Source organism: Sminthopsis crassicaudata, chromosome 1 (assembly GCF_048593235.1).
Source record: "Sminthopsis crassicaudata isolate SCR6 chromosome 1, ASM4859323v1, whole genome shotgun sequence".
Classification (NCBI taxonomy): Eukaryota; Metazoa; Chordata; class Mammalia; order Dasyuromorphia; family Dasyuridae; genus Sminthopsis; species Sminthopsis crassicaudata.
In genome coordinates, this window is record NC_133617.1 from 94,723,268 (window position 1) to 94,750,857 (window position 27,590).

Here is a 27,590-nt window from a genome sequence, read left to right on the forward strand (position 1 = left end):
AGATCTAGTACTAAAGGGGAGTTCTTCATTCCTATCTTCTTTATTTTACAGTTGAGCAAATTGAGACCATGAGGGATTAGGTGACTTGCCCAAGAATATAAAGGTTTTAAGTAGCAGAGCCAGATTTTGAATCCAGGTCCTCTATATTTCAAGATCTCCAACAGTGATTCTACCTCTTCTCTCTTTAAAACTTCATCACCTCTCATAGATTTAATATTCATATCTTTGAAGATGACTCTTGACTCTCCCTCACCCCACTCCACACATACAGTCAGGTGCCAAACTTCTCTCAGAACTTGAGCTAAGTTCTCCCTCCCACACTTTACAATACTAAATAACTAGCCTTCCTTATGTTCCTCAGACATAACATTCACCTGGTACAGTTCTATCTGGTAGGCACTCCTTTCTTACCTCCCCCCCATCAGAGAATTCCTCTCATCTTTCAGGATATAGTTAAAGTTATAATAAAGTTATAGTTTTCAGGATATAGTAAAGCTCCATCTTCTTAATTATTATTATTATCATTATATTATATAATTTTTATTATATAATTTCACTTATTTATCTTATTATATCATTACTTTATTTATTATTTGTTTTTTGCTGAGGTAGTTGGGGTTAAGTGACTTGCCCAGGATCACACAGTCAGATTTGAACTCAGGTCCTCCTGGCTCCAGAGCTGGTGCTCTATCCTCTGCTCCAACTAGCTGCTCCTAAGCTCTGTCTTCTAAAAAAAAATCCTTTCTGATCCTTCCTTCCACCAAGTGCTAATGTGCTCTCATAAACTACCTTGCATTTAATTACTTTGTATTCATTTGCATTTATTATCATTTATTCATTCATTCATTTGTGTTTGTATCTTTCTTTTACAGTAGATTGACTCCTTGGGCATTATTATTATTTCCTTTTTATCACCAGTGACTAGTAAAGGGCTTAGCATATAGTAGGAACTAAATAAATAATTATTTATTCTTGATTGATTGTTTTTTTTCCACTATAGTACACAGTCTCTATGTGGCCCAGAAAGCTTCTCCACCATTGAGAAAATTGGAAGTGAAATTCAGATCTTATGATCTTATGTCTTCAAGTGCGTTGTTTTTCTACTATGACTTGTAGTAATAATGCATATGTGAAAAGTGAGCATCTTAAAAACGATTTAAAGTCAGTACAGAAACAGAATACTTTGAAATAATGTAAAATAATAATGGCATGGAATTGATATGCCATATTAGTATTGGAGAGACAAGGGAAGATAGCTTGTGTTCTTTGAGATCCTGAATTTCATTTCAAGCTTGCCAGTTATGAGCCTTAGCATTTATAATTCATGTTCTGTAACTAATTATAATTTTCCAGCATAAAAATAGGTATATTACTAATATTGATTTGAAAAACATTTTGGCTTTCTTGGATGAAAAAAAAAATTTCTTGGAAGAAAGGAAAATATTGATTTTTAGCCATCTGGCAATAAGGCATTTTATTGATGGTCTAATGTTCTGCTTTGTTAAGTTTCTATTTGATTAGTTGTTTTGTAGAGGAGTACAATTTCAGGCCATTTTCTTCAATTTCCTGCTCATGTATCACTCCTTTCTTTAAATTCAGATTGGGATTTATGTTCCTATGACTGATGCTTTCAAAACTAGTTTTGTATTCTGTATAACAATGTGAGTTTAAGGTATGATGTCTGCTTCTTATTTCCAATTAGATCTGGTACTAATTGGATGAATTATATGTCAGATTCATTTCAAGAATCAGTTCAAATTTCATGGGTGTGCAGGAAGCCTTTCTCAATTTTGTTCCACATCCCCATTGCTGAGATTATCTTGATGATACATATAAATATAATCCTTTCTTTCTGTTTCTGCCTCTCTGTCTCTGTCTCTTTCTTAGCCTTTCTCACTTTCTCTTCTTTGTCAGTTCCGCCTTAGTATGTGAACTTTTTGAGATCAGGGACCATCTTTTTGTTTTACTTTGTATTTCCAGTGCTCAGAATAGTGGCTATTTAATAAAATATTTGCTGATTGACAATCAGATCAGTGTTTATGGATAGCTAATAGAGGACTTTAAATAATATATAAAACTTAAAGACATGTTTTCTTTTTATATCATCTATATTCCCCCTCTCTCCTCCTCTTCCCCCGGTCCTTCTCATTTATATTCTTCCCTCCACTACTTCCAGAGAGCCTTCCCTTATAATAAAATATAAAGAAAGAAAAACATTTCACAAAGGTAAGAAACATATCAGAAATGTCTGACTTGTGATAGTCCAAACACATGGTCTTCTACTTTTTTTTCCCCCTGAGGCAATTGGGGTTAAGTGACTTGCCCAGGGTTACACATATCTAGAAAGTATTAAGTATCTGAGGCCAGAGTTGAACTCAGGTGCTTCTGACTAAAGAGCTGGTGCTCTGTCCATTGTGCCACCTAGCTGCTTTGGTCTTCTACTTTTGTTAAAGAGTGAGGGATATGTCATTTCATCTGTATTCTTTGGAACAAAGCTTAGTATTTATAATTTCATAGTTATTTATTTTTATTTTTTGTTGAAATTATTCTTTCTATTTCTATTGTTTTTATAAATTTTTAATTTTTTTTTCCATTTAGATTGTTATAGTCATTGTATATCAATATATGTCAATTTCATGATGGCATGCTTGCTCAGGTTCCAGACAGTGAACATCTGATTTCTGTTATCTGATTTCTGCTTACCTCATCTTTTATCAAAAAGTTTTTAAAAAGTTTACTTTTTTTAATGAACAAAATTTTATTTTTCTTTCCTCTTTCTCCCAGGGGAAAATAAAAGAAAACAAAACTTGTAATTTCTATAGCCAAGAAAAAGGAATTCCTACATTGGTTATGTCCTGAAAATTCATGTTTCATTCTACACCCTGAGTTTATCTCCTATTTCAGAAAGTGGTTTGCATATTTTATTAACTAGTCCTCCGCAATCATGGATGATCAATGTGTTGATCAGAGTTACTAAATTTTTTTTTTTATTTTTATTTTTTTTTTTTAATTTTTTTTTATTATATATATATATATATATATATTTTATAATATTATCCCTTGTATTCATTTTTCCAATTTACCCCCCCTCCCTCTATTCCCTCCCCCCGACGACAGGCAATACCATACATTTTACATGTGTTACAATATAGTCTAGGTACAATACATGTGTGCGAATATCACTTTCTTGTTGCACAATAAACATTAGAATCCGAAGGTACATGCAACCTGGGCAGACAGATATTAGTGCTAACAATTTTCATTCCCCTCCCAGTGTTTCTTCTCTGGGTGCAGCTACCTCTGTCCATCATTGATCAACTGGAAGTGAGTTGGATCTTCTTTATGTTGAAGATTTCCACTTCCATCAGAATACATCCTCATACAGCATTGTTGTTGAAGTGTACAGTGATCTTCTGGTTCTGCTCATTTCACTCAGCATCAGTTGATTTAAGTCTCTCCAGGCCTCTCTATATTCCTCCTGCTGGTCATTTCTTACCGAGCAATAATATTCCATAACCTTCATATACCACAATTTACCCAACCATTCTCCAACCGATGGACATCCATTCATCCTCCAGTTTCTAGCTACAACAAAAAGAGCTGCCACAAACATTTTGGCACATATATGTCTCTTTCCGCTCTTTAGTATTTCTTTGGGATATAATCCCAGTAGTAGCGCTGCTGGGTCAAAGGGTATGCACAGTTTGATAACTCCTTGGGCATAATTCCAGATTGCTCTCCAGAATGGCTGGATTCTTTCACAACTCCACCAGCAATGTATTAGTGTCCCAGTTTCCCCACATCCCCTCCAACATTTGTCATTATTTGTTCCTGTCATCTTAGCCAATCTGACAGGTGTGTAGTGGTATCTCAGAGTGGTCTTAATTTGCATTTCTCTGATCAGTAGTGATTTGGAACACTCTTTCATGTGAGTGGATATAGTTTCAATTTCTTCCTCTGAGAATTGTCTGTTCATATCCTTTGACCATTTATCAATTGGAGAATGGTTCGGTTTCTTATAAATTTGGGTCAGTTCTCTATATATTTTGGAAATGAGACCTTTGTCAGAACCTTTGTTTTTAAAAATATTTTCCCAATTTGTTACTTCCCTTCTAATCTTGTTTGCATTAGTATTATTTGTACAGAAACTTTTTAGTTTGATGTAATCAAAATCTTCTATTTTGTGATCAATAATGATCTCTAGTTCTCCTCTGGTCATAAATTCCTTCCTCCTCCACAAGTCTGAGAGGTAGATAATCCTCTGTTCCTCTAATCTATTTATTATCTCCCTCTTTATGCCTAAATCATGGACCCATTTTGATCTTATCTTGGTATATGGTGTTAAGTGTGGATCCATATCTAATTTCTGCCATACTAATTTCCAGTTTTCCCAACAGTTTTTTCCGAATAATGAATTTTTATCCCTAATGTTGGAATCTTTGGGTTTGTCAAAGATTAGATTGCTATAGATGTACCCTTTTTTGTCGTTTGTATCTAATCTGTTCCACTGATCTACCGGTCTATTTCGTAGCCAATACCAAATGGTTTTGGTGACTGCTGCTATATAATATAGCTTTAGATCAGGTACACTTAGACCACCTTCCTCTGAGTTTTTTTTCATTAGTTCCCTTGCAATTCTTGACCTTTTATTCTTCCATATGAATTTTGTTGTTATTTTTTCTAGGTCATTAAAATAGTTTCTTGGGAGTCTGATTGGTATAGCACTAAATAAATAGATTAGTTTGGGGAGTATTGTCATCTTTATTATATTCGCTCGGCCTATCCAAGAGCACTGAATGTCTTTCCAATTATTTAAATCTGATTTTATTTTTGTGGCAAGTGTTTTGTAATTTTTCTCATATAATTCCTGACTTTTCTTTGGTAGATGGATTCCCAAATATTTTATACTCTCAACATTTGTTTGGAATGGAATTTCTCTTTGTATCTCTTGCTGTTGCATTTTGTTAGTGATATATAAAAATGCCGAGGATTTATGTGGATTTATTTTGTATCCTGCCACTTTGCTGAAATTTTGAATTATTTCTAGTAGTTTTTTAGCAGAGTCTTTGGGGTTCTCTAAGTATACCATCATGTCATCTGCAAAAAGTGATAGTTTGATTTCCTCATTTCCTACTCTAATTCCTTGAATCTCTTTCTCGGCTCTTATTGCCGAGGCTAGCGTTTCTAGTACTATATTGAATAGTAATGGTGATAGTGGGCAACCTTGTTTCACTCCTGATCTTACTGGGAAAGGTTGCAGTTTATTTCTATTGCATATTATGCTTACTGACGGTCTTAAATATATACTCCTGATTATTCTAAGGAATAATCCATTTATTCCTATACTCTCAAGAGTTTTTAGTAGGAATGGATGTTGGATTTTGTCAAATGCTTTTTCTGCATCTATTGAGATGATCATATGGTTCTTATTAATTTGATTATTAATATGGTCAATTATATTAATAGTTTTCCTAATATTAAACCAGCCCTGCATTCCTGGAATAAATCCTACTTGATCATAGTGTATTATCTTGGAGATGATTTTCTGAAGTCTTTTTGCTAATATCTTATTTAAGATTTTAGCATCAATATTCATTAAGGAGATTGGTCTATAATTTTCTTTCTCAGTTTTCGATCTACCAGGTTTAGGTATCAGTACTATGTCTGTGTCATAAAAGGAGTTTGGTAGGACTCCTTCATCCCCTATTTTTTCAAATAATTTATATAACATTGGGGCTAATTGTTCTTTAAATGTTTGGTAGAATTCACATGTGAATCCATCTGGCCCTGGGGATTTTTTCCTGGGGAGTTGATTAATAGCTTGTTCTATTTCTTTTTCTGAAATGGGACTATTTAAGCAATTTATCTCCTCCTCTGTTAATCTAGGGAGCCTATATTTTTGGAGAAAGTCATCCATTTCACTTAAGTTATCAAATTTATTGGCATAAAGTTGGGCAAAGTAACTCCTTATTATTTCTCTAATTTCCTCTTCATTGGTGGAAAGATCCCCCTTTTCATTTGTAAGACTATCAATTTGATTTTCCTCTTTCTTTTTTTTGATCAAATTTACCAAAGGTTTATCTATTTTATTGGCTTTTTCATAAAACCAACTCTTGGTTTTATTTATTAATTCAATAGTTTTTTTACTTTCAATTTTATTGATTTCTCCTTTTAATTTTTGTATTTCGAGTTTAATTTTTGGTTGGGGGTTTATAATTTGGTCTTTTTCTAGCCTTTTAAGTTGTAAGCCCAATTCGTTAATCTTCTCTTTCTCAATTTTCTTCAAATAAGCCTCTAAAGATATAAAATTTCCCCTTATTACTGCTTTAGCTGCATCCCAAAGATTTTGATATGATGTCTCATCATTATCATTATCTTGGGTGAAATTGTTAATTGTTTCTATAATTTGCTCTTTCACCCAGTCATTCTTTAAGATGAGATTATTCAGTTTCCAATTACTTTTTGGTCTATTTACCCCTAACTTTTTACTGAATGTAGCTTTTATTGCATTGTGATCTGAGAAGAAGGCATTTATTATTTCTGCCTTCCTACATTTAATTTTGAGATCTTTATGTCCTAATATATGGTCAATTTTTGTATAGGATCCATGAACTGCTGAGAAGAAAGTATATTCCTTCCTATTGCCATTCAGTTTTCTCCAAAGGTCTATCATACCTAGTTTTTCTAATGTTCTATTTACTTTTTTAATTTCTTTCTTGTTTGTTTTGTGGTTTGATTTGTCTAAATCTGAGAGTGCTAGGTTGAGATCTCCCACTATTATAGTTTTACTGTCTATTTCTTCTTGCAGTTCTCTTAACTTTTCCTTTAGAAAGTTAGATGCTATACCACTTGGTGCATATATGTTTAGTATTGATATGGCTTCATTATTTATGCTACCTTTCAGCAGGATATAGTTTCCTTCCTTATCTTTTTTAATGAGATCTACTTCTGCTTTTGCTTGATCTGAGATAAGGATAGCTACCCCTGCTTTTTTGGCTTTACCTGAAGCATAATAAGCTCTGTTCCAACCTTTTACCTTTACTCTGTATGTATCTCCCTGCTTTAAGTGTGTTTCCTGTAGACAACATATTGTAGGGTTCTGCTTTTTGATCCAATCTGCTATCCGTCTCCGTTTGATGGGATCGTTCATCCCATTTACATTTACAGTTAAAATTACTAATTCTGTATTTCCTGCCATCGTATTATCCCCAGATTATACTTTTTTCCCTTGACCCCCCTGATCCCCCTCCCCGATATTTAATTTACAAACCCCCCTTGTGACGCGCAACCCTCCCTCTTTTTTTTTTTTTTTTTTTTTTTTTTTTTTTTTTAGGATCCCTCCCCCCTCCCTCCAAGTCACTTCACTTATTCTCCTTTTTCTTTCCCCTTTTCCTCTCCCCCCTTTTAATGAGGTGAGAGAAAATTCTCTGAAAAACAAATATGTTAATTATTTACTCTTTGAGCCTCTTCTGATGAGAGTAAGATTCACACAATGATTCTCCCCCTCACTAAGTTCCCTCAGATATGGTGTATTTTCTATGTCTCTTCCTGGGATGTAGTTTCCCTCTTTTTATCACTCCTTCCCCTTTTTCTGAACCGACCTCCTTCCCTTTACCACACCCCCCTTTTTTTCTTTTATATCAGTAAAATCAAATTATCCTTGAGTATTTTTTATATACCCACAACAAAGTTACAGTTCTCAAGGGTTCTGTGTACCTTTTTCTGTTTCTCTTCAGTCTTGTGGATGTAGATCAAATTTTTTGTTTAAGTCTGGTTTTTTTCTTAGAAACATATAGAATTCCTCTGTTTCATTGAATGACCATCTTCTTCCATGGAAAAAGATGCTAAACTTAGCTGGGTAGTTCATTCTTGGTTGCAGTCCTTGATCTTTTGCCTTTCGGAATATCAGGTTCCAGGCCCTTCTATCTTTTAATGTGGAGGCAGCCAGATCTTGGGTGACCCTTATTGTGGCACCTTGGTATTTAAATTGTTTTTTTCTAGCTGCTTGCAGGATTTTCTCCTTTGTGTGGTAATTCTGCAGCTTAGCCACAATATTCCGTGGTGTTCTTTTTTTAGGGTCTATTTCAGAAGGAGTTCGATGAATTCTTTCCACATCTACTTTCCCTTCTGTTTCTATTATCTCTGGACAGTTCTCTTTGATAATTTCCTGTAAAATAGAATCTAGGCTCTTTTTTTGGTCATAGTTTTCTGGAAGTCCAATAATCCGCAGATTATCTCTCCTAGATCTATTTTCCAGGTCTATAGATTTTCCCAGTAAGTATTTGACGTTGTTCTCCAGCTTCTCATTTTTTTTGTTTTGTTTGACTGATTCTTGGGTTCTCTGTGAATCATTCATTTCTATTTGTTCCATCCTGACTTTTAAGGAGTTATTTTCTTCTTTCACAGTTTTTAGTTCTTTTTGTAAATGCCCAATTTCATTTTTAAATGAATTATTTTGCTCTATTGAATTTTTTTCCATTTCCCTAATTTTTTTTTTTTGAGAATTATTTTCTTTTTCCAATTCAGAAATTCTATTTTCTTGAGACTTTTTTATCTTTTCCAATTCAGAAATCCTACTTTCCTGTGTTTTTTTAACCTTTTCTAATTCACTAATTTTGTTTCCCTGCATCTCCTGTGAATTCTTTATTTTTTTAACTCCAATTTCAGGACGTTGTTATTCTCTATCATAACTTCCCTTTCCTTGCCCCATTTTTCTTCGATCTCCCTCAATTTCTTAAGAGCTTCTTCTAGGAGAGAGTTATGTGATGGGGGGCAGGAATCGTTCCCCTTTAGGTTGTTATCTTCTGAATCTTTGCTGTTAACTTCCTCGGGGTTGGATACCCGCTCTTTCTCTGTATAGAAGGAATCTATAGTTTTTCTAGCTTTTTTGCTCATACTTAAAAAATGTTTTGGGGTCTGTCCCTGGGGTAGGAAATTATTTACTTCTTTACCAGCTTCCTCCCAGACCGGATGGATGCAGCGGCCCCTGCGCCCGCGCTAAGAGAGAGCTCTGGGAGAGAGTTCCCCACCCCCTCCCTGTAAGCGCCTCAGAGGTGATTAGCACTGCTGTGCTTGGAGGGCGTAGAATAGTGAAGACTGCAGGAAGCCCAGGCTATGTGTCCGGGTGGGGAGTGGATGTCTGCAGCAGGTGACGTAAGAAGCCCCTGCGCTCAAACTGGAAGTGTCTGCCAGAAACCACGGTCCCTAGTTCAAAGGTTCCGCTTCTCTGGGACTTCCTGGAGCTGAGTTCCACTCCCTCCAGCTAAGCTAGGCAGTGTGTGTTGCCTTGGGCCGTATCCACCCACTTGTCAGTCTCTTAACTATTCTCAGGAGGTAGCTGAGGCCACACCCCCTGGTGCCTGAGTCACCCCCAGGGTCCGGGGAAAATCTAATCTGAGTTTTAAAATATTTTGGCTTTCTCTTCTGAACTGCTAAATAATTAGCAGAGAAGAGCTAACAGCCTGTGCCAGATTCCTTTACCTCAGTGGCTTCTCTGATCCCAGAGCCCCTCCCAGCGCAATGGGCGCAGTGTGCCCCTACCCCACCGTCTGTGCTGGTCTTTCTTATTCCTCCCCTGAGAACTGACCTTTCCTGTTGAAACTCCAGATTCTCTTCAGCTGGTAAGTCGTGCTTCCAGTCCTTGTGGTATCTATCAGTCCTGAGCTAATTTTGAGACTTAATTTATCTAATTGGTTGTGAGGGAGTGAGCACGTTCACTGAGTCGTGTGTTTCCTCTCCGCCATCTTCTGTTTCCTCTCCGCCATCTTCCTAAATTTTTTAAAGTTACTAGTCTGTATGATACTTTTGTTACTCTATAAATTGTTCTAATTCTTTGTACTTCACTCCATATCAGTTCTTACAATACTTTCCAGGTTTCTCTGTAACTTACTTTATTATTTCTTATAGCAAAATAGTTTTCCATTATATTTGTGCCATTTAAAAAGGTTCAAGAGACATAATTTTGGGGTAATTTAGTAATTTTATTAACAATGCTGTTTTATTAACAGCATTTTAAAGAGAAGAAGTATTTGGCCATATCTTTCTTAGACAAAAGACCCTCATTGTAAATCATGGTTTAAATGCTCTTTTGGAAGAGGGTAAAAATCAACTCTGATTGATTAATTAGTGAGGGGAAAAAAAATGTAATAATGTGGGGCTGGAACTTTGATTATGTCATTTAGTTCTTAAGTTATCTCCACGGAAACCTGAGTGGAGCACAATAACTACCCCACCAGAGTAAGATCTGAACTAGAAAATTAGTGTAGAAATGCCCATCAAGGGACTGAACTTTTAATATCAGAACTTTGGGGAAGTCCTGGATTTCCTCAAATCATTGATAATCATTTTCTTACATTAATATACTGTAATTTGTAGACTAATTTTCCAATTGATGGATACCCCTTTAGTTTTCTAATTTTCCTTTATCCATCAATTTCTTGTAACAAAGTAATTTTTTATTTCCTTTCTGTACTGCAATTTTGTTTAGAATTCTTCTTATGATAGATATCGATCTTATTTCTAGTTCTTTGCTATTACAAAAAAATATAGTTTTGTTATTCCTTTTTTTTTTTTTTTTTTTTTTTTTTTGAATCATTGACTGCCTTGGAATATGTCCTTTGCTGTAAAATTTCTGAGTCTAATGGCATGGGCATTTTAGTCTCTGTAGGAAGCTATTTTAAATGATTTGGGGTGGACAGATATGAAATGGTATAATTTTTTTATTTTTTCATTCAGTGTTTTAAAAATTTTAACTAGTGCCAAAACTAATGGTCTTTTGGTTGCCCCTCTATCTTCATCCTTATCCTTTTTTTTTTTTTTTTTTTTACTTCTTTGAAACTGGCTGCAATTTCATTATCTTCTTTTTCCTTGAAATTCTCTTTTCTAAATTTTAGTAACATTGCTCTTTCCTAATTCTCTTCCTACCTGTCTATCTCGTTTCCTGAATCTTTATCCAGATTATGCTTACGGAGGTACCACACTCTCTTCTCTTCTCCCTCTGTACTATCTCCTTTGTTCCTCTCATTAGCCTAGTGGTTTCAGTTACCATTTCTATATAGATGATTCCCAGATCTTCATATTCAGTGCTAACTTTTCTCCTGAGTTTCAGTTTTCCATTACTATCTGACTCTTGAACAGCTCAAATTTGGTCTTTCATAGGTATCTCAAACTCAAATTTCAATTCAATTTCAATTTAATAAAAATTTATTAAAGTGCTGGGGATAGAAAAAAAAGAAAAAGAAAGATAGTTCTTGGCTTCAAGAAACTTACAATCTCATGAGCAAAAACAGCACGTAAAAAGATGAAAAATGGTGTATGGGGAGGAATGTACCATCAGGTGTGAGGCATGATCATATTGAAGGTCATATTGAAGTCATGCAGAGGTGTTTGTGGAAAAGTTCTAGGTCCCTTATAAAGGAAGCTCTGGGAGGAACTTATTGCTTTGTTCTCTAACCTTCCAGTGAGAGAGGAGAGAGGAGAGGCAATTGCAGGAATTGAAAAGGTGTTGAATATTAAAACTTGAGTTATTCTGCATTGTGATAAGATTTCAGGCATCAGTTTATCCTGGAGGAGACACTGTAATCTCTGAAATCAAATCAAGCAGAAATAGTAATGATAAATGTTCCAAATTGAACTTATCATCTCCTTGCAAACCTTTCTCCATTCCAAACTTCCTTGTTATTGTGAAAGGAATCATCATTCTCCTAATTAGTTTTGCAATTTCAGTGTTTTCCTTTCCTTTTCTCTTGACCTTCATTCCATATATCAATTCTGTTGCTAAATCTTGTCATTTCTACCTTTAAAATATCTATTTTATGGGTCCCTTTCTCACCACTAAAGCAGGTGCTACAGTGGTATAAATTCTCATCACTTCTTGCTTGGAATTTTGCAATAGCCATCTAATTCATCTCTTATCATTGTTTCTCTGAACTTCACTTGTCTTACAGCTGCTAAGGTGATTTTTCTGAAGTGAAGAGTTGACGGTGTCATTCCCCAATTCCACCAGTGAATGAACTTCACTGTTTCCCTATTACCTCCCGGATCAACTATAAAATTTTCTGGCATTTACAGCCTTTCATACATAACCTGGCCCTTTCCTGCCTTTCCATTTTTCTTATGTGTCAATTATTCTATACTCTCACAAAATTGGACTTCTGATTTTTTTCACATGGAACTGTGCCTTTTTAATAGAGTGTTTGTCTCATATACCTAGAATGCCCTCCTTCCTCACCATAATGCTGGACACATAGTAGGTAATAAGTAAATGGTTGTTGACTTGGTTCTTTAGAGATTTAGTCCAAGCTTCTTCCTACCACCCTTCACTTTATTCTCTTATAGATTATCTTTGATCACATATTTATATACACATTTATGTTTGTATGTATAAATATATATGATATAACCAATGGAAGCAAAGTAAAATTTATACATATATATATATATATATTAAAAGAGCATATAGCGAATTTACTATAGATATTACATATAAAAATATGTGCTTTACAGTTGTTTGCATGCTGTTTTCCCTATTCAAATGTGAAGTCTTTTAGGACAAAGACAATATTTTTGCCTTTCATTTTAGCTATAATGCTTGTCCCAGTGCTTGACATAGTAGGTACTTAATAAATTCAGTTTGCTAAAATGACAATAGCACTTCCTTGATCTATCTGTTTAATAATTTGGTTAAAAGAAGGAAAGGTACTTAGTCTGATGTGCCTAAAACAGGTTGTTAGTCATACTATGCTGATGATTGCTGGTTCCCATTCCAAGTATTTAGAAACCCTTTGTTGCTAAAAACTAATATCAGGTTCACTTTCTTACAGTTTGTAGGAACAAACGACCACTTTTGCCTGTCTTCAATCTGTGGCATCTTTTTTATTTTCTACAGTTCCTTGGTTATCAGTGAGTGGTTCAATAACAATATCTGTAAGGATACAAGAGAGTAATTCTTCTAGACTAAGAGATTTGAACTCATTTAGAATTGTTATATTTGTAACAAACCTGCAAATCTCACCTAACATCAATTTTCCTTTAACTCTGTTCCATTCTAAAGACTATTCTCTTTGTCAAATAAAACAGAAACAAAATAGGAGTCGAATAGCTTTATTTTTTCTCTATTCCATCTACCTGAAGCAGTATATGTCTATGTATAACTCATTCTAAGACATGCTTCCTAAAATAATGCTTAGTAAACCTAAGCATTTGTTTTTAAAAAAAATCTTCTCAAACGATAGTCAGAAAACATTTAATAGTAAGGTTTTTATACAGACTAGTTGGGACTTTTGTGTAGTGACTTGTGTTCTAATCATATATATTCTCCTAGAATTGATTAGTTTTGAGAAAACAGGACTTCAGACAAAAATGATGATCTGAATGCTTGTTAGCTCCATTATTGCAAATGGGAGCTCTGTTCCTGATCAGCCAAGATTCAAACTATAATAGCCTAAAATAAGGAAAGAAAAAGAGAAATATTGATTATATTAAATTCCTTCTAGCTGGATATTCTCTCTCGTCTCCTTCCTTATACCTTCCCAGAAGAAGGAAAACCAATTGAGATAACCAGTTAATAGTTACATTTTAAGAATCTCAAAAAATTTAGCTATGTCAAGGAAATGAAGAACCTCTCCTTGAAAAATGTATTAAAATATATTGTTTGTTAAAAGTAAAAGACATTCCTAAAGCATAATGTTGTTTTAACAAAATTATTTATTTTGATCTAACTCAACTTTCATAATAATTGTTTTAATATTACCTCACTTGAGTTTGTCTTAGATTTGAAAAGCAGAACATCATTCTTTTAAGTTCTCCATTTTATCCCCTGACTCATATAGTAAAGAAAAAGTAACTTAGAAACCAGAAAAAGACTGTTTTTTTTTTTAAACTATTCTTTCATATGTCCATTTAATTTAAATTTATCTTAACATTGAGTAGTTTCGTCATCTTCAAGCATTTGAACATTGACTTTATGCCCCAAACTATGCTGTTTTGAGATAGAAATCACTGCTTTTTTTTTTTTTTTTTTTGAGAGCAATAATAATCTATGAAATCATTTGATATGACTGGGAGAGGCCATGTGGTAAAATGGAAAACATTGTAGAATTTTGAATCAGGACCTTGGCTTAAATGCTCTTTCTGTTATCTTACAACTCTTTTGTTATGGGGTAAGTCACTTAGCTTCTTGAAGTCTCAATTTTGACAACAGAAATGAAGGGATTGTCTTAAAAAATGTCTAAGGTTCCCTCCTGCTCTAAATCTATATGATCCTATGATTGGAAAAGGATAAAGAGGAATTGGGTTTGGGTGTAGTATTTTTCTCATCAATTAATCAAGCATCTATTATGTAACCAGGCTTTGTGCTAGATGCAATGGACACAACTACAGAAAATGAAAGAATCCCTATTCATAAAGAACTTAATACATATATGTATTATATGTATATGTAATATACCATTATGTATACATGGTATATTTGTATATATTTACATATATGTATTGTGTGTGTATAGGTATATTTTTATACATATTTACAGACAACCATCTGTCCATCTACATTTATATCTATGTCTATACATCTACATTTCCATCTTTATACACACATACACACATACATACATATACATACACATGAACACACACATAAATAGACAGCTAGGTGGCATAATGGATTAGTGGTTAGAGTGCTGGACTTGGATTCAGGAAAACTCATCTTTCTGAAGTAAAAAAAAAAAAAAATAGCCTTAAACACAATTTCTGTATGACCCTGGGCAACTCATTTAAACCTATTAGCTTCAGTTTCCAATCTGTAAAATAAGCTGAAAATAGAAATGGCAATTCACTCCATTATCTTTTTCAAGAAACCCCAATAGGGTCATGAAAAGTTGGACATGGATAAAACAAAAAAAATGTATAATATATATTGTATATCATACATACGTATGTGTTATATAAATACAAATGAATAAATACAACTGTATTCAAAGAAGTTAAATGCAAGGTAATTGAGTAAAGGTAAATGCAGTAGCATTTAGGGATATTAGGAAAGGTTTCATAAGAGAGAACTGTGCTTGAGCAAAATCCTAAAGGAGAAAGACTCCATGAAGTGAAGGTATAGAGGGAATGCATTCTAGGCATGTATAATTGTCAGTACATAAACACAATAGATGGAGCATTACATGGGAAAACCAGAGGAAAGGATAATTTGGCTGGATCATAGAATAGGGGAAGGAGATGAATGGCCAGTGAGGCTGGTCAGGTGTGGCCCAGTTAAAAGCTGGTTAAAGCTAAACAGAGGAATAAATATTTGATCTTAGAGGCAAGAGTGAGCCACTAAAGTTGAATAGAGGGATCATATCAGATCTATTATTAAGAGAAATTACTTTGACAGCCCTATGTAGGATAGATGGAATGGGGAGAGATTTGAGGCCAGGAGGCTAATTAGGAAGCTATTGTAATAATCTAGGCAAGAGATAATGAAGGCATGAACTAGAAATGTAGCTATCTTAATAGAGAGAAAGGGTCAGATGCAAGGGAAACGTGAAAGTAGAAAGGCAAGATTTGGTAGCTGATTAGTTTTGTGTGATAAGAGAGTGAGGTGTTTAGGATAGTGAACCTGGACTGTACTGGAAAGACTGGAAGGAGGGGGGTTTATTCAATAGAAATAGGGGTGATTAGATGAAGGGAGGGTTTAGGAGGAATAATAATGAAAAAGGTATGTTGAATTTAGGTAGCTCCTGGAAATCCAGATTGAAATATCCAATAAGATATTGTTGATGATGATGCTTAGGGGAGATGCTGGTGCTCTTTATATGTTTAAGTGTGTAGGTAATTTGTGTGTCAGTTGCATAGACATAATCATTAAAACCATAGATGTTAATGAGGTTATTAAGAGAGAAAAAGAATAAATAGAGATAAGAACAAGACAGAATGTTGGGAGATACTTCTAGTTAAGATCAGTGATGTAGTGAGCCAGCAAGATAGACAGAGAAGATCTGGTAAGGAGAACCAACAGAGTAGAATCATAAACATGAACCAGGAGGTAGTTACTAGAAACAGATGCTGCATATGAGTAGAGAAAGATGAAGACAGAACAGATTATGAGCCATAGCAATTGATGGCTTGGAAGAAAAAGGATGGAGTTGGAAGCCAAATTGCAAAAGAGTATAAGAAAGATAGGAAAGGAGGTGAAGCAATTAATCTAATCTTTTTCTAGGAGTTTGGTAGGCAAAGAAAGTAGAATTATAGGATGATATCTTGAGGAAATGGTAGAGTCTGGTGAAGAATGAGGGAGATTTATACTTGAACATAGTACACAGATGATTTCATGGTTACAAGTTATTGCATTGTTATCTGGCATATGCTGGTACATTAAGATTTTTTGTAACTTTTGTTTGTAACATGCCCTCCTGGCAGTAACAATTACTAGTCTGTCCTAGGCCCAACAGAGTACCTTTGACCAGTGACCTTTGCAGTGTCAACTCTACCCGACTCGCCTCCTCTGAGGCCTTCAAAGGTCTCTGGCCACAATTTCTTGAATCTATATAGTTTAATAACCGGTAGCACACTCAAGAACAGCCACATGTAATCTTAAAAGCCTTTATTATACCTACTCACATAATGCCCTGACTTGATGCCCTGACTTGTTAACTCCCTAGTGAACACCTGGTCTGAAGACCCACGTGTTCTTTACCAAACTCCTTACCTCTCATGGCTCCATCAGCTTGGCTTGGCTACCCCAGGCTAGGGAGCCAGGTTAAAGAGAGCGACTGCTGTCTGCAGTGGGCTTATAAAGGGCCTGTGAGGTCACACCCACAGCCAACCAGCGAGAGAGTCACCCATTACGAAGCTATCTCAATATGGCCAGGATCCCACCCACAGGGCAGTCCTATAGCCACGGAGATTACTTCTGGATCAGCCAATCTTCTGTTGTGCTGTGCCCGCCCCTTTAAAGGACCCTTACAATTCCCTGGCTTGCTTCTCCCGTGGCTACTTGCCATATGGTGGCCTGGGGAGAGGCTTTGCCCTATGCTTTCTATTGAAGGACTATGCTTTTAAATTAGTGGGTGAAAAACCAACGCACCCACCTGCCGTTGTTATTGAGACAATGTTACTGGACATGACTTTGCTTATGTGCACCTGTGAAACTAGAATTGCTCTAGGATTGTGAAAAGTGCAATAGAAAATTGTGAGGAACTAGAATTGGTCTAGAATTGTGATAAATGTAACTAGAATTGTGACAACTTACCTCACAGATATTTAATTGTTAACTAGAATTGTGATGTTTTACCTTGTTTACTTGCCACCTCAGTGTTGACATCCTACCTTATTGGCATCCAACCTCTTTGGCTTATTATCTCGAGTATGACTTTAATGAATGGGTTGAACACTTGGGCCACTGTTGAGCCTGGTTCTTATTGTCATACTTCTGTTTACTGATCTGCTGCTTTGTACCTCCTTGGGCATAATACTCTGTCATTTCATGGATCAAGTGAACTATAGCTGGTGCTAAAAGTTTAGCTTGATGAGATGTGCGGGTCCTGCAAAACAAGAGAAGGGAATTGTAAGGGCCCTTTAAATGGGTGGACACGGTGCATTGGGAGATTGAGGCCCAGAAGTATTCTCTGTGGATATAGGACTGCCCTGTGGATGGAATCCTGGACATATTGAGATAGCTTCGTAATGGGTGACTCTCTCGCTGGTTGGCTCTGTATGTGACCTCACAGGCCCTTTATAAGCCCACTGCAGACAGCAGTCGCTCTCTTTAACCTGGCTCCCTAGCCTGGGGTAGCTGAGCCAAGCTGATGGAGCCATGAGAGGTAAGGAGTTAACAAGTCAGGGCATCAAGTCAGGGCATTATGTGAGTGGGTGTAATAAAGGCTTTTAAGATTACACGTGGCTGTTCTTGAGTGCACTCCAGGTTATTAAACTACTATTCAAGAAATCATGGCCAGAGACCTTTGAAGGCCTCAGAGGAGGCGAGCCGGGTAGAGTTGACACTGCAAAGGTCAGTGGTCAAAGGTACTCTGTTGGGCCTAGGGCAGACTAGTAATTGTTACTGCCAGGAGGGCATGTTACATTTGTTGATACTGGACTATGTTGTTAAAAGAGCTGTTATTATATGAAAAAGCACTGGCCTGAAAGAAACACTGAACTTCAGTTTTTGCTTTTTCCATTAGTATATTTGGTTATGAAAAAATCAGTAATTTTCAGTAATTAACATGAGATGAAAGAACAGTTTGGTCAGATGTCAGTCTACATACCAGTTAGCATTCTCTCTGTCTCTCTGTCTCTCTCTCTGTCTGTCTCTGTCTCTCTCTCTCTTTCTCTCTCTGTCTCTCTCTCTCTCTCTCTCTCTCTGTCTCTCTCTCTCTTTCTCTCTCTGTCTCTCTCTCTCTCTCTCTCTCTCTCTCTCTGTCTCTCTCTCTCTCTCTGTGTCTGTCTCTGTCTCTCTCTCTCTGTCTCTCTCTCTTTCTCTCTCTGTCTCTCTCTCTCTGTCTCTCTCTTTCTCTCTCTGTCTCTCTCTCTCTCTCTCTCTCTCTCTGTCTCTCTCTCTCTGTCTCTCTCTCTCTCTGTCTCTCTCTCTCTCTCTGTCTCTCTCTCTCTCTGTCTCTCTCTCTCTCTGTCTCTCTCTCTCTCTGTCTCTCTTTCTCTCTCTGTCTCTCTCTCTCTCCCTCTCTTGCTGAGGCATTTGGGGTTAAGTGACTTGCCCAGGGTCACACAGCTAGGAAAAAATGTTAAGTGTCTGAGGGCAGATTTGAACTCAGGTCCTCCCAACTTCAGGGTTGGTGCTCTATCCACTGAGCCACTGTTCCCTCTCAGTTAACTCCTTTAAAAAAAAAAAAAAGATAGGGATTTTTCGTCCACAAGAAAAATGGTCTGAAGATGTTAAGGTCTATTCTGAAAAAGATAATGGGAACTGGATACTACAGTCTAGCAAAATCAAATGCCATAACCTTTTGAGTTAAAAGATAATACTAGGCTGTACCTTGAGCATTTTAGAATACTTTTGGAGCAGAGGATTACTTTCATGGACATTTCTCTCACTCTAGCTATCTTTATTTCCCTTTCTTTTCTGTCTGTAGGGGCCTAATCTGCCTGGCCTTTGTCATAGCCAAAAGCTGATGACCTCTTATTCTGCATTGAGAGAACCAAAATGCTGAAGACTAAAAAGTTGGTAATTCCTTTGTATTTTCCCAGGTCAGAACATATCTGGTTGCCACACTTCAGGCAGGAGCAAACTGGAGAGTGTCCAAAGTGTGGCAGTTAGAATGTGTCAGATGTGTTGTAGATTTGCTCTTCTTCAGGTATGGGTTGGAACAGCTATCTTATTGGGTCTCTTTTCACTCTCAGATCTTGTGGTTTTGTGAATTGGCATTTATAAGTACATCAAAAGTATTTCATAGATTATAAAACTTTGATTTAGTTTATCTTTCTCCATAACTTTGAATCTGTCTTTGAAACATTATAAGATTGTTGAAGGAGAAAGAATGTTAATTTACTAATCTCCATATACTATGCAACCAGTTTGATGCTGTGAACCCTATGAACTTTCTGTCAGTTTGTTATTGGTGATTAAGTCATTAATAGGAATGTATTAGCATAAAATAGTAAGATTCCTATCTTCTTTGGTAATTAAAGAAACATTTCTCAGCATAATTCTCTGGGCTAGCCAATAAAAAGAGTCTTGGCTCCTGTGGCATTTTACACTTAAATCGTATATGTAAATAATTTAAGATTTTACTTATTGAATTCATTTAAGTGCTACTAGTATCTTTTTAGGGAATTTTATAGCTTCTAAGCAACAGACATTTACCAGCAACTAACATTAAGTTAAACTATACAAAATTCAGTCAATTTACATTAAGTTTAATGTATGTAGATACTGGAACCTGGCTGTAATATTTTTGGGAGTTTTCATTTTGGGTTTTCTCTCAGTAGGTAATTAATACGTTCTTTCAATTTCTGTTTTACCTTCTAGTTTTAGACTATCAGGGCAATTTTCCTTGATAATTTTTGAAATATGATAATTAGGCTTTGCTTCTCAAAGTTTTTTATTTTTTTATTTTTTTTAAATCATGGTTTTTAGTTAGTCCAGTATTTCTCAAATCATCCATCCTGGATCCTATATTTCAGAGGAGTTGTTTTTCCAATGAAATATTTTCTACTTTCTATTTTTTTTTTTGACTTTGATTGTTTTTGGTATTTCATGGAATCATTATATTCTCCTCATCTAATTCTAATTTTTAATGAATTATTTTCTTCAATGAGCTTTTGCCAGTCCTGCTTTTAAGGAGTTCTTTTCTTCAGTGAATTTAGTCAGTTCTGTTTCGATATTTGTTTGTGCTTCTTTTACCAAGCTATTCATTCTTTTTTTTTTTTTCCATAATTTTCTTATATTATTTTCATTTCTTTTCCCCAATTTTTCCTTTATAATTTTTATCTCTTTCTGTAGCTCTTTCTAAAAGTCTTATTGCATTTGTGTCTGGTTAACATTTTTCTTTGCCGCTCTTTTGGTAACTTTTCACATCATTGATATCTTCTTCTGAAATTTAATCTTGGTCTTTCCTTCCACTATATTAGCTTATCATCATCAAGTTCTTATGTTGTTGTTTGCTCATTTTTCTAGCCTATATCTTGATTTTGAACTTTATCTTAAAATTGATCTCTATTTACCATGGGGTAGGGATATTCTGGCCTATATATTTCAGGTGTTTTTGTGTGCTATTTTCAGAGCTAGTTCTGGGGGTTCACAAGTTTTTGTTGCTTTCAAAGTGGTGTGATCTTGGGAGAGAATTAATCATTGTTTTTTTGGTCTATACCCAGGAAGGCCTCATTTGTGCTCTTTTTGACTTTGGAATTATGACCAGGTCACTTCCTTCTGCCTGGGAACTTTGATCAGGGACTCAGCTCCCTTGAGACTAACCTCAAAAACTCTTTTCTGACCCCAAACTGTGAAACGTAACCATCTTTGACCTGAGAACCCCTCAAGCTGCTGCTATTGCTGATACTACAAAGTCTGTATCTGGTGCTGCTGCTGAGTAAGTGGGTTCTGGACAGGCTTCCCACCCCAGTGTCACAGAACTCTTCTATGAACTTCCTAAGTGGTTTTATACTGGAAAAATGCCTCACCTTGACCTTTTGTGGATTTGCTGTTCTAAAATTTGCTTTGAGGTATTATTTTGTTTTGAGAGGAATATTGGGAGAGTTCATCTGGGTTGCTGTTTGTACTCAAGCCACTTTGGCTGTGCTCTATTCAAGGAATATCATTATGAGCTAATATTACTAGAAAATGCGTTTGCCATAATTCTAGAATGTGGTATTAAAGCAAACATATTTATTAATTGCCCAATTCACTTCAATGCAGTAGATATTTTTGGGGTACTTACCTTATGGTATTGGCTAGATGAGAGTCAAAATGAATTACTTTTGAGAAAAGATATTTTACAGAACTATAGAGCTGGAAAGGCTCTCAGAGTTTATCATATTCAATTTAAACCTGAACAGGAATATCCTCTACAGGACCAAAATGTCATCTACATGACCTCTTCTTCAAAACCTTCAGTGATAAAGAACTCATTCTTCTGGATGTAGCACATTCTTGCAGAGCTCTTATATTTTGGTTCTATTCAATCCAATAGCAAGAGTCTTCTCTTTCTAGAGGAAAAAAAAAAGCAAAATATGAATTGAATAGTTCTGCCTTTTTTATTTTTTAATATATATCTCAAAATCTTGCCAATTGGAAGTATGTGATTTCTTGATTAAATAACATGTATGTAATTTTTCTTCTACAGAGCAACATTCCATCTTCATGTGTAAATTTTGTAATTTATTCTCACCAAGTCAGTCGGAACTACTTTCACATGCATCTGCAAAGCACAAAGAAGAAGGAGTTAATATTGATGATATCATCATTCCACTCAGGCCACTTACTACTACTGAATCCACCAATCAGCACAAAACTGGAGAAGGTATGGGCAGAATGTCTCTTTATCTGTCTTTCTGTCTGTCTATCTGTCCAGCTATCTGTTAGTCTATCTACCTACCTACCAGACTTCTACGTATCTATAATAATCCATAGCTTGAATCACTGTCAGTTTGCTAGGATGAAATTTTAATCAATGTTTTTACATTTTTGCAATTTGTATTAAGTTCATATTGAATTGATAAAACATTTTCCAAGATTTTGCATAACAATGATTTATGGCTCCTAGAATTTTAAAAATAGATTTTATTTATATCTTTTTTTGTTCATATTGCCTAGATTTATCCTGTACTTTTCATTATTAAATGTCAGGAATAACTGTACATGTCAAACAATAAGAACAACAATGTGTTGCTAGACAAATCATCAATAAGTAGTTCCTTGAACAGTTGCCAGTTCACTTAACTACCAAAGATACTATATTTTTTATTTATTTATATTGTGCTTTCACACTGATGATATACAGTCAAGGTGAAGGTAATTGACAACATGAGAGATTGTCGGAATTTTAGATTTTTAATTAGGTTATAGAGTTTAGCTTTTTAATTAGGTTAGATTTCAAATGAATGCCTGTTCACTTTCAAATCTATATCACCAAATTTTGTGAAGATTATAAATACTAAATCCCATTAAAAAAAGCTTTAACATTTTTATTTGCATTTCCCAAATGTAATCAGTAGGAAAAGCCATATTTTATTCATAGAATAATAAGAAACTCTGAGATAAGTGTAACTAAAGCTCAAGTAGAATTTTTTGAAAAAAAGAAATACTAATATGTAAGATTCTTGTAATGTAAATATCTTAATGTATGATTTTCATTATCTGAGACATAATTAACTCATTCTTATATGTGGGGGGGAAGTTGATATACTGGGAACTTTTCTATGACTTCATCATGTTAAGTTTTCACTTTCTGCTTGTCTGGCCACTTCTTAGTCTGTTTTGTTAGGTTTTTATCCATCCAGGTCAGGCTTGCTTATTGTGGATAACTTCAATGTGCTGTATAGTACCTATCACATAGTAAGTGCTTAATAAATTCTTGTGATTGATTGATTGGATTAGTAGGTGGATATGAAAAAGGGAGGTTTGTTGAGATAATTCTGAAGAAATGTAGGATATTCCTATGCAAATTCCATATTTCTCCTTTCTCATTCCTGGAGAATTTATTAAATTATTTTAATTATAATAGTTTATATATTATATATAATATAATAATAATTATTAAATCAATCATAACATGGCAGTTGGCTTCACTTTTATGCAACTTATTTTTATTTATTTTTTTTTTGGAAAATGATATGGTCATCACCCATTAAATGGAAGAGGGTAGCAGAATGGATTAGAAACCATTATATGTTGTTAATAAGAAACATCCAAAATTAAGGACCTTAGATACACATTGGATTAAACTAAGGGACTGGAGTAGAATCTAAATACTTGAGCATAAGTGGAAAAAGTCACAATTGGCAATCATGATCTTAGACAAAACAAAGGCAACAATAAACCTAATTAAAAGAGAAGATGAATTAATATCAACACTAAGCATGTCTATACAAAATGGTGTAATGTTTAAAAGAAAAGTTAAATGAGTTACAGGAGAACTACACAATAATACAATAGTGATTGACCTCAGTTTATCTCTTTGATCTAGATAAATCTAGCTAAAACACACAATCACACACATACCCAAAGTCACATATTCTCCAATTTTTTATATTATCTACAGTTATTTTAAGTGGCATTTTTCTTTGTATCTTTTGCTGCTGAACTTTGTTGTAACATATTGATGATTTATGTGAATTTATTTTGTATCCAACTTTACTAAAGTTGTGAGTTGTTTCTAATAATTTTTTAGTTGATGCTCCAGGATTCTCTAAGTATACCATCATCTCATCTGCAAAGAGTGATAATTTGGTTTCCTCATTATCTGCTCTAATTTGTTTGATTTCTTTTTCTTTTCTTATTGCTAAAGATAACATTTCTAATACAATATTGAATAGTAATGATGATAGTGAGCAACTTTGTTTCATCCCTGATGTTATTGAGAATGGTTCTAGTTTTCCCCTATTGCTTGCTGATGGTTTTAAATAGATGCTGCTGATCATTTCTCTAGTGTTTTTAATAGAAATAGGTGTTGAATTTTATCAAATGATTTTTCTGCATCTATTGAAATAATCATATGATTTTTGTTAGTTTTGTTATTGATATAGTCAATTATGCTAATAGTTTTCCTAATATTGAACCAGCCTTATATTCTTAATATAAATCCTACTTGGTCATAGTGTATTCTTCTGGGGATAACTTGCTATAATCTCTTAGCTATTATTTTCTTTAAGATTTTTGTATCAATATTCATTAGGGAAATTGGTCTATAATTATATTCATTAGGGAAATTGGTCTATAATTATATTCATTAGGGAAATTGGTCTATAATTTTCTTTCTCTCTTTTGGCCCTACCTGGTTTAGGTTTCAGTACCATATCTGTGTCATAAAAAGAATTTGATGGAACTCCTTTTTTCCCTATTTTCCCAAATAGTTTGCATAGTATTGGAATTAATTATTCTTTAAATGTTTGGTAGAATTCACATTTACATCCATCTGGCTCTGTTAGATTTTTTTCTTAGGGAATTGATCATTAGATTGTTCAATTTTTTTTTCCCCTAAAATGAGACTACTTAAGTAATTTAACAATCTGGGCAATCTATTTTTGTAGGTATTCATCCATTTCATTTAAATTATCAAATTTATTGACATGCAGTTGGGCAAAATCACTCCTAATTATTGCTCTAGTTTCCTCTTCATTGGTGGAAACTTCTCCCTTTTAATTTTTGTTACTAACAATTTGATTTTTTTTCTTTCCTTTTTCTAATCAAATTAACTAAAGGTTTATCTATTTTTTTTTCACAAAACCAACTCCTAATTTTATTGGTTGAATAGTTTTCTTACTTTCAACTTTATTAATCTTCCCTTTTATTTTCAGAACTTCAAATTTGGTATTTAATTAGGGGTTTTTAATTTGTCTTTTTTTTTTCTTTTTTTTTTTTTTAAGCTTTTTTTTAGTTGTATGCCCAATTCATTGATTTCTCTTTATTTATTTTATGTAAGTAAGCATCTAGAGAGATAAAATTTCCTCTAAAAACTGCTTTGGCTACATCCCATACATTTTGGTCTATTTTCTCATTATTATCATTTTCTTGAATGAAATCATCAATTATGTTTATAATTTTTTGTTTCACCCATTTATTGTTTAGGATTAGATTACTTAGTTTTCAAAGAATATTTGGTGATTTACAGGTGATTTTTATTGCATCATGATCTGAAAAAGATGCACTTACTATTTTCTGCCTTTCTGCTTTTGATTTTGAGAATTTTATGTCTTAATATATTTGATTTCAAATCTAAGTCAATTCTGTCAAAAATCTCTGATATTTAATTCTTGGTTCTGCTACTGAAAGGACTCTGTTGGTTAAATTTAATAATCTCTAGTTATTTCATGGTATCAAGGTTCTAAGGGACTGAAAGTATTATTAAGTCTTGTAATTGGAAGGGTTCTTCAGGGCTATGTAGTCTAACTCTTTTGCTTTACAAACAGGGAAACTGAGCTTCATGTAGGAAAAATGAGTTACCCAAGGGTCACATAGTTAATTAGCTATAGAATCAATAGTTCTGTCATACCATTTGACTTTCCATCTTTAACATTATTCTTTGGGTAAAAGGGAAAATCATATTTCTTTTCTGTATCTCAGTTTCTTCTTTTGTAAAATGGAGATAATATAGGGAATATTTAACACACATAGTCATTATGAAGGTTGAAAATTACATATAATTAAAAAGTAACTAAAACTATATATATGTATAAATGCATGTAAAATATATTTATTCATGTGTATAAAATTGAATTATATATATATATATATATATATATATATATATATATATATATATATATATATATATATATATATATACACACACATACATATACATGTAAAGCCTTAAACATATCATGCTATTGTTGCTATTATTTCAGCTGCAACATAGATGGTGGTGATGATGATTATAACAAGGATTATGTTTGGTGCCCTATAAATTTGCTTATCTAAGAAAATGCCTTAGGATTTAATAGTTTTAAACTCTGAATTAGCATATATAGAGAAATACATATATGAGATTAAAAGAGGATCTGAGTGATAATGTTTAGCTAAAATATTGTTATGAGAGACACTTTTGGATCGGTAGTTAATAACAATGCTCTAGGAATATATTTTTTGGTGCAGCTAATTCTATTTCATTCTTTCTTTAGTTAGAACTTTGCATTTGATGGAGCTAAGGTGGCAGAGAAAAAAGGCAGGGATTTGCTTGAGTTTATCGTAATCCCCCTCCAAACATCTTTAAATAAGTCCTGAAAATGAATTCTGGAGTGTTACAACCCACAAAAGGTTGGATAAAAACAATATTCCAGACCAAGACAATTTAGAAGTTTAGCTGGAAAGATCTGTTGCACTGGGGTGATATTGAAGTGCAGGAAACCAGCTCCTCAGCAAAGAACCAGGAGGCCTTGGGGGTGACTGAATCAGGGGAACAATGGCTTCTGGCTTGGACAATTGGTCAAAAGGAAATTACAGGGGTTGCTTGCTGGCACTGGGTGCAGGACTTTGTTGCATTGCCCAAAGGCATCCAGATTGCAGTCCTGGAGGAGGAATAGTAGCATACCAGAGCTTGCGAGCACAAGGGAGCAGGAATCCTGGTCACAGTTTTGTGGCAGAAAATCATACTTGCAATTGCTCACAGACCAAAGCATAGGTCAGGATAGCAGTTTCCACACTTCTTCTTATATCATAGCACCTTGGAAAAATTGAAAACAATTTTCTCTTTCCCCCCCTCCTCTTTTCTTTCATAAGATGATTAATATGGAAATATGTTTTATATGACTGCACATGTATTTCAACTCCCAATTTAAAAAGTTAATTTTAAAAGTTGTTTTTATATGTAATTGGGGAAAAATAAAACATTAAATAAAAACAAACAGGACAACAATTACACTTTGTGAATAATCAGCTTGATTGTTGGATAGACTCGAGCAGAACAACCTAGAAACAGAATAGAAGTCCTCAGACATTGCTCCCTGAGTGATATTTTTGACCAATGGTAGATTAAAAGTAATGACAGAGATGTAATCTTATTACTCAGGAGCTTCTCTTTCTCTCACTTTGCTCCCCTTCCCTTCTTAATCTTCAAAGTGAAAGAGGAACAGCAAGATGACTTTTGTGTACTTGGTCAGAGTAACCTTCTCTTAGATGGCCAGTTGTGGGAAGCAACGTCCTCTTGTACTTGGGGGATTGGCTGCCTCATTTCCTAAACTGCTCTAACTCCTTATAGGGAATTTACTACCTAATCCTGTCCAAATTAGGTCCTGGCTAGAAATTACTACCCATTTCTTTTGGAGAAGTATTATCATTTGGTGGATAGAGCATTGCACTTAAAAGTCGGAAAGACATTGACTTAGATATTTACTAGCTATGTGCTCCTGGGCAAGTCACTTTCTCTCTTCAGCCTTAATTTTCTTATCTATAAAATGGAGATAGTAACCACAGGATTTATTTCCAAAGTTTT

At 34.5% G+C, this 27,590-nt stretch overlaps 1 protein-coding gene across 3 annotated transcripts in view; it reads left to right on the top strand.

The window, feature by feature from the left end:
• The window catches only part of ZFAT (zinc finger and AT-hook domain containing), a 299,993-nt gene that overhangs the window by 43,769 nt on the left and 228,634 nt on the right, over window positions 1-27,590 (top strand). Inside the window, exons 1-2 of one of the 3 annotated variants that reach the window (XM_074264935.1) lie at window positions 9,511-9,620; window positions 21,786-21,962. In XM_074264935.1, coding sequence (XP_074121036.1) covers window positions 21,803-21,962 — 160 coding nt within the window. In that variant the 5' untranslated portion in view covers window positions 9,511-9,620; window positions 21,786-21,802. Of the gene's footprint in view, window positions 1-9,510; window positions 9,621-19,145; window positions 19,165-21,785; window positions 21,963-27,590 lie in introns of those variants that run through there. The other 2 variants (XM_074264944.1, XM_074264927.1) reach the window with 2 other exon arrangements.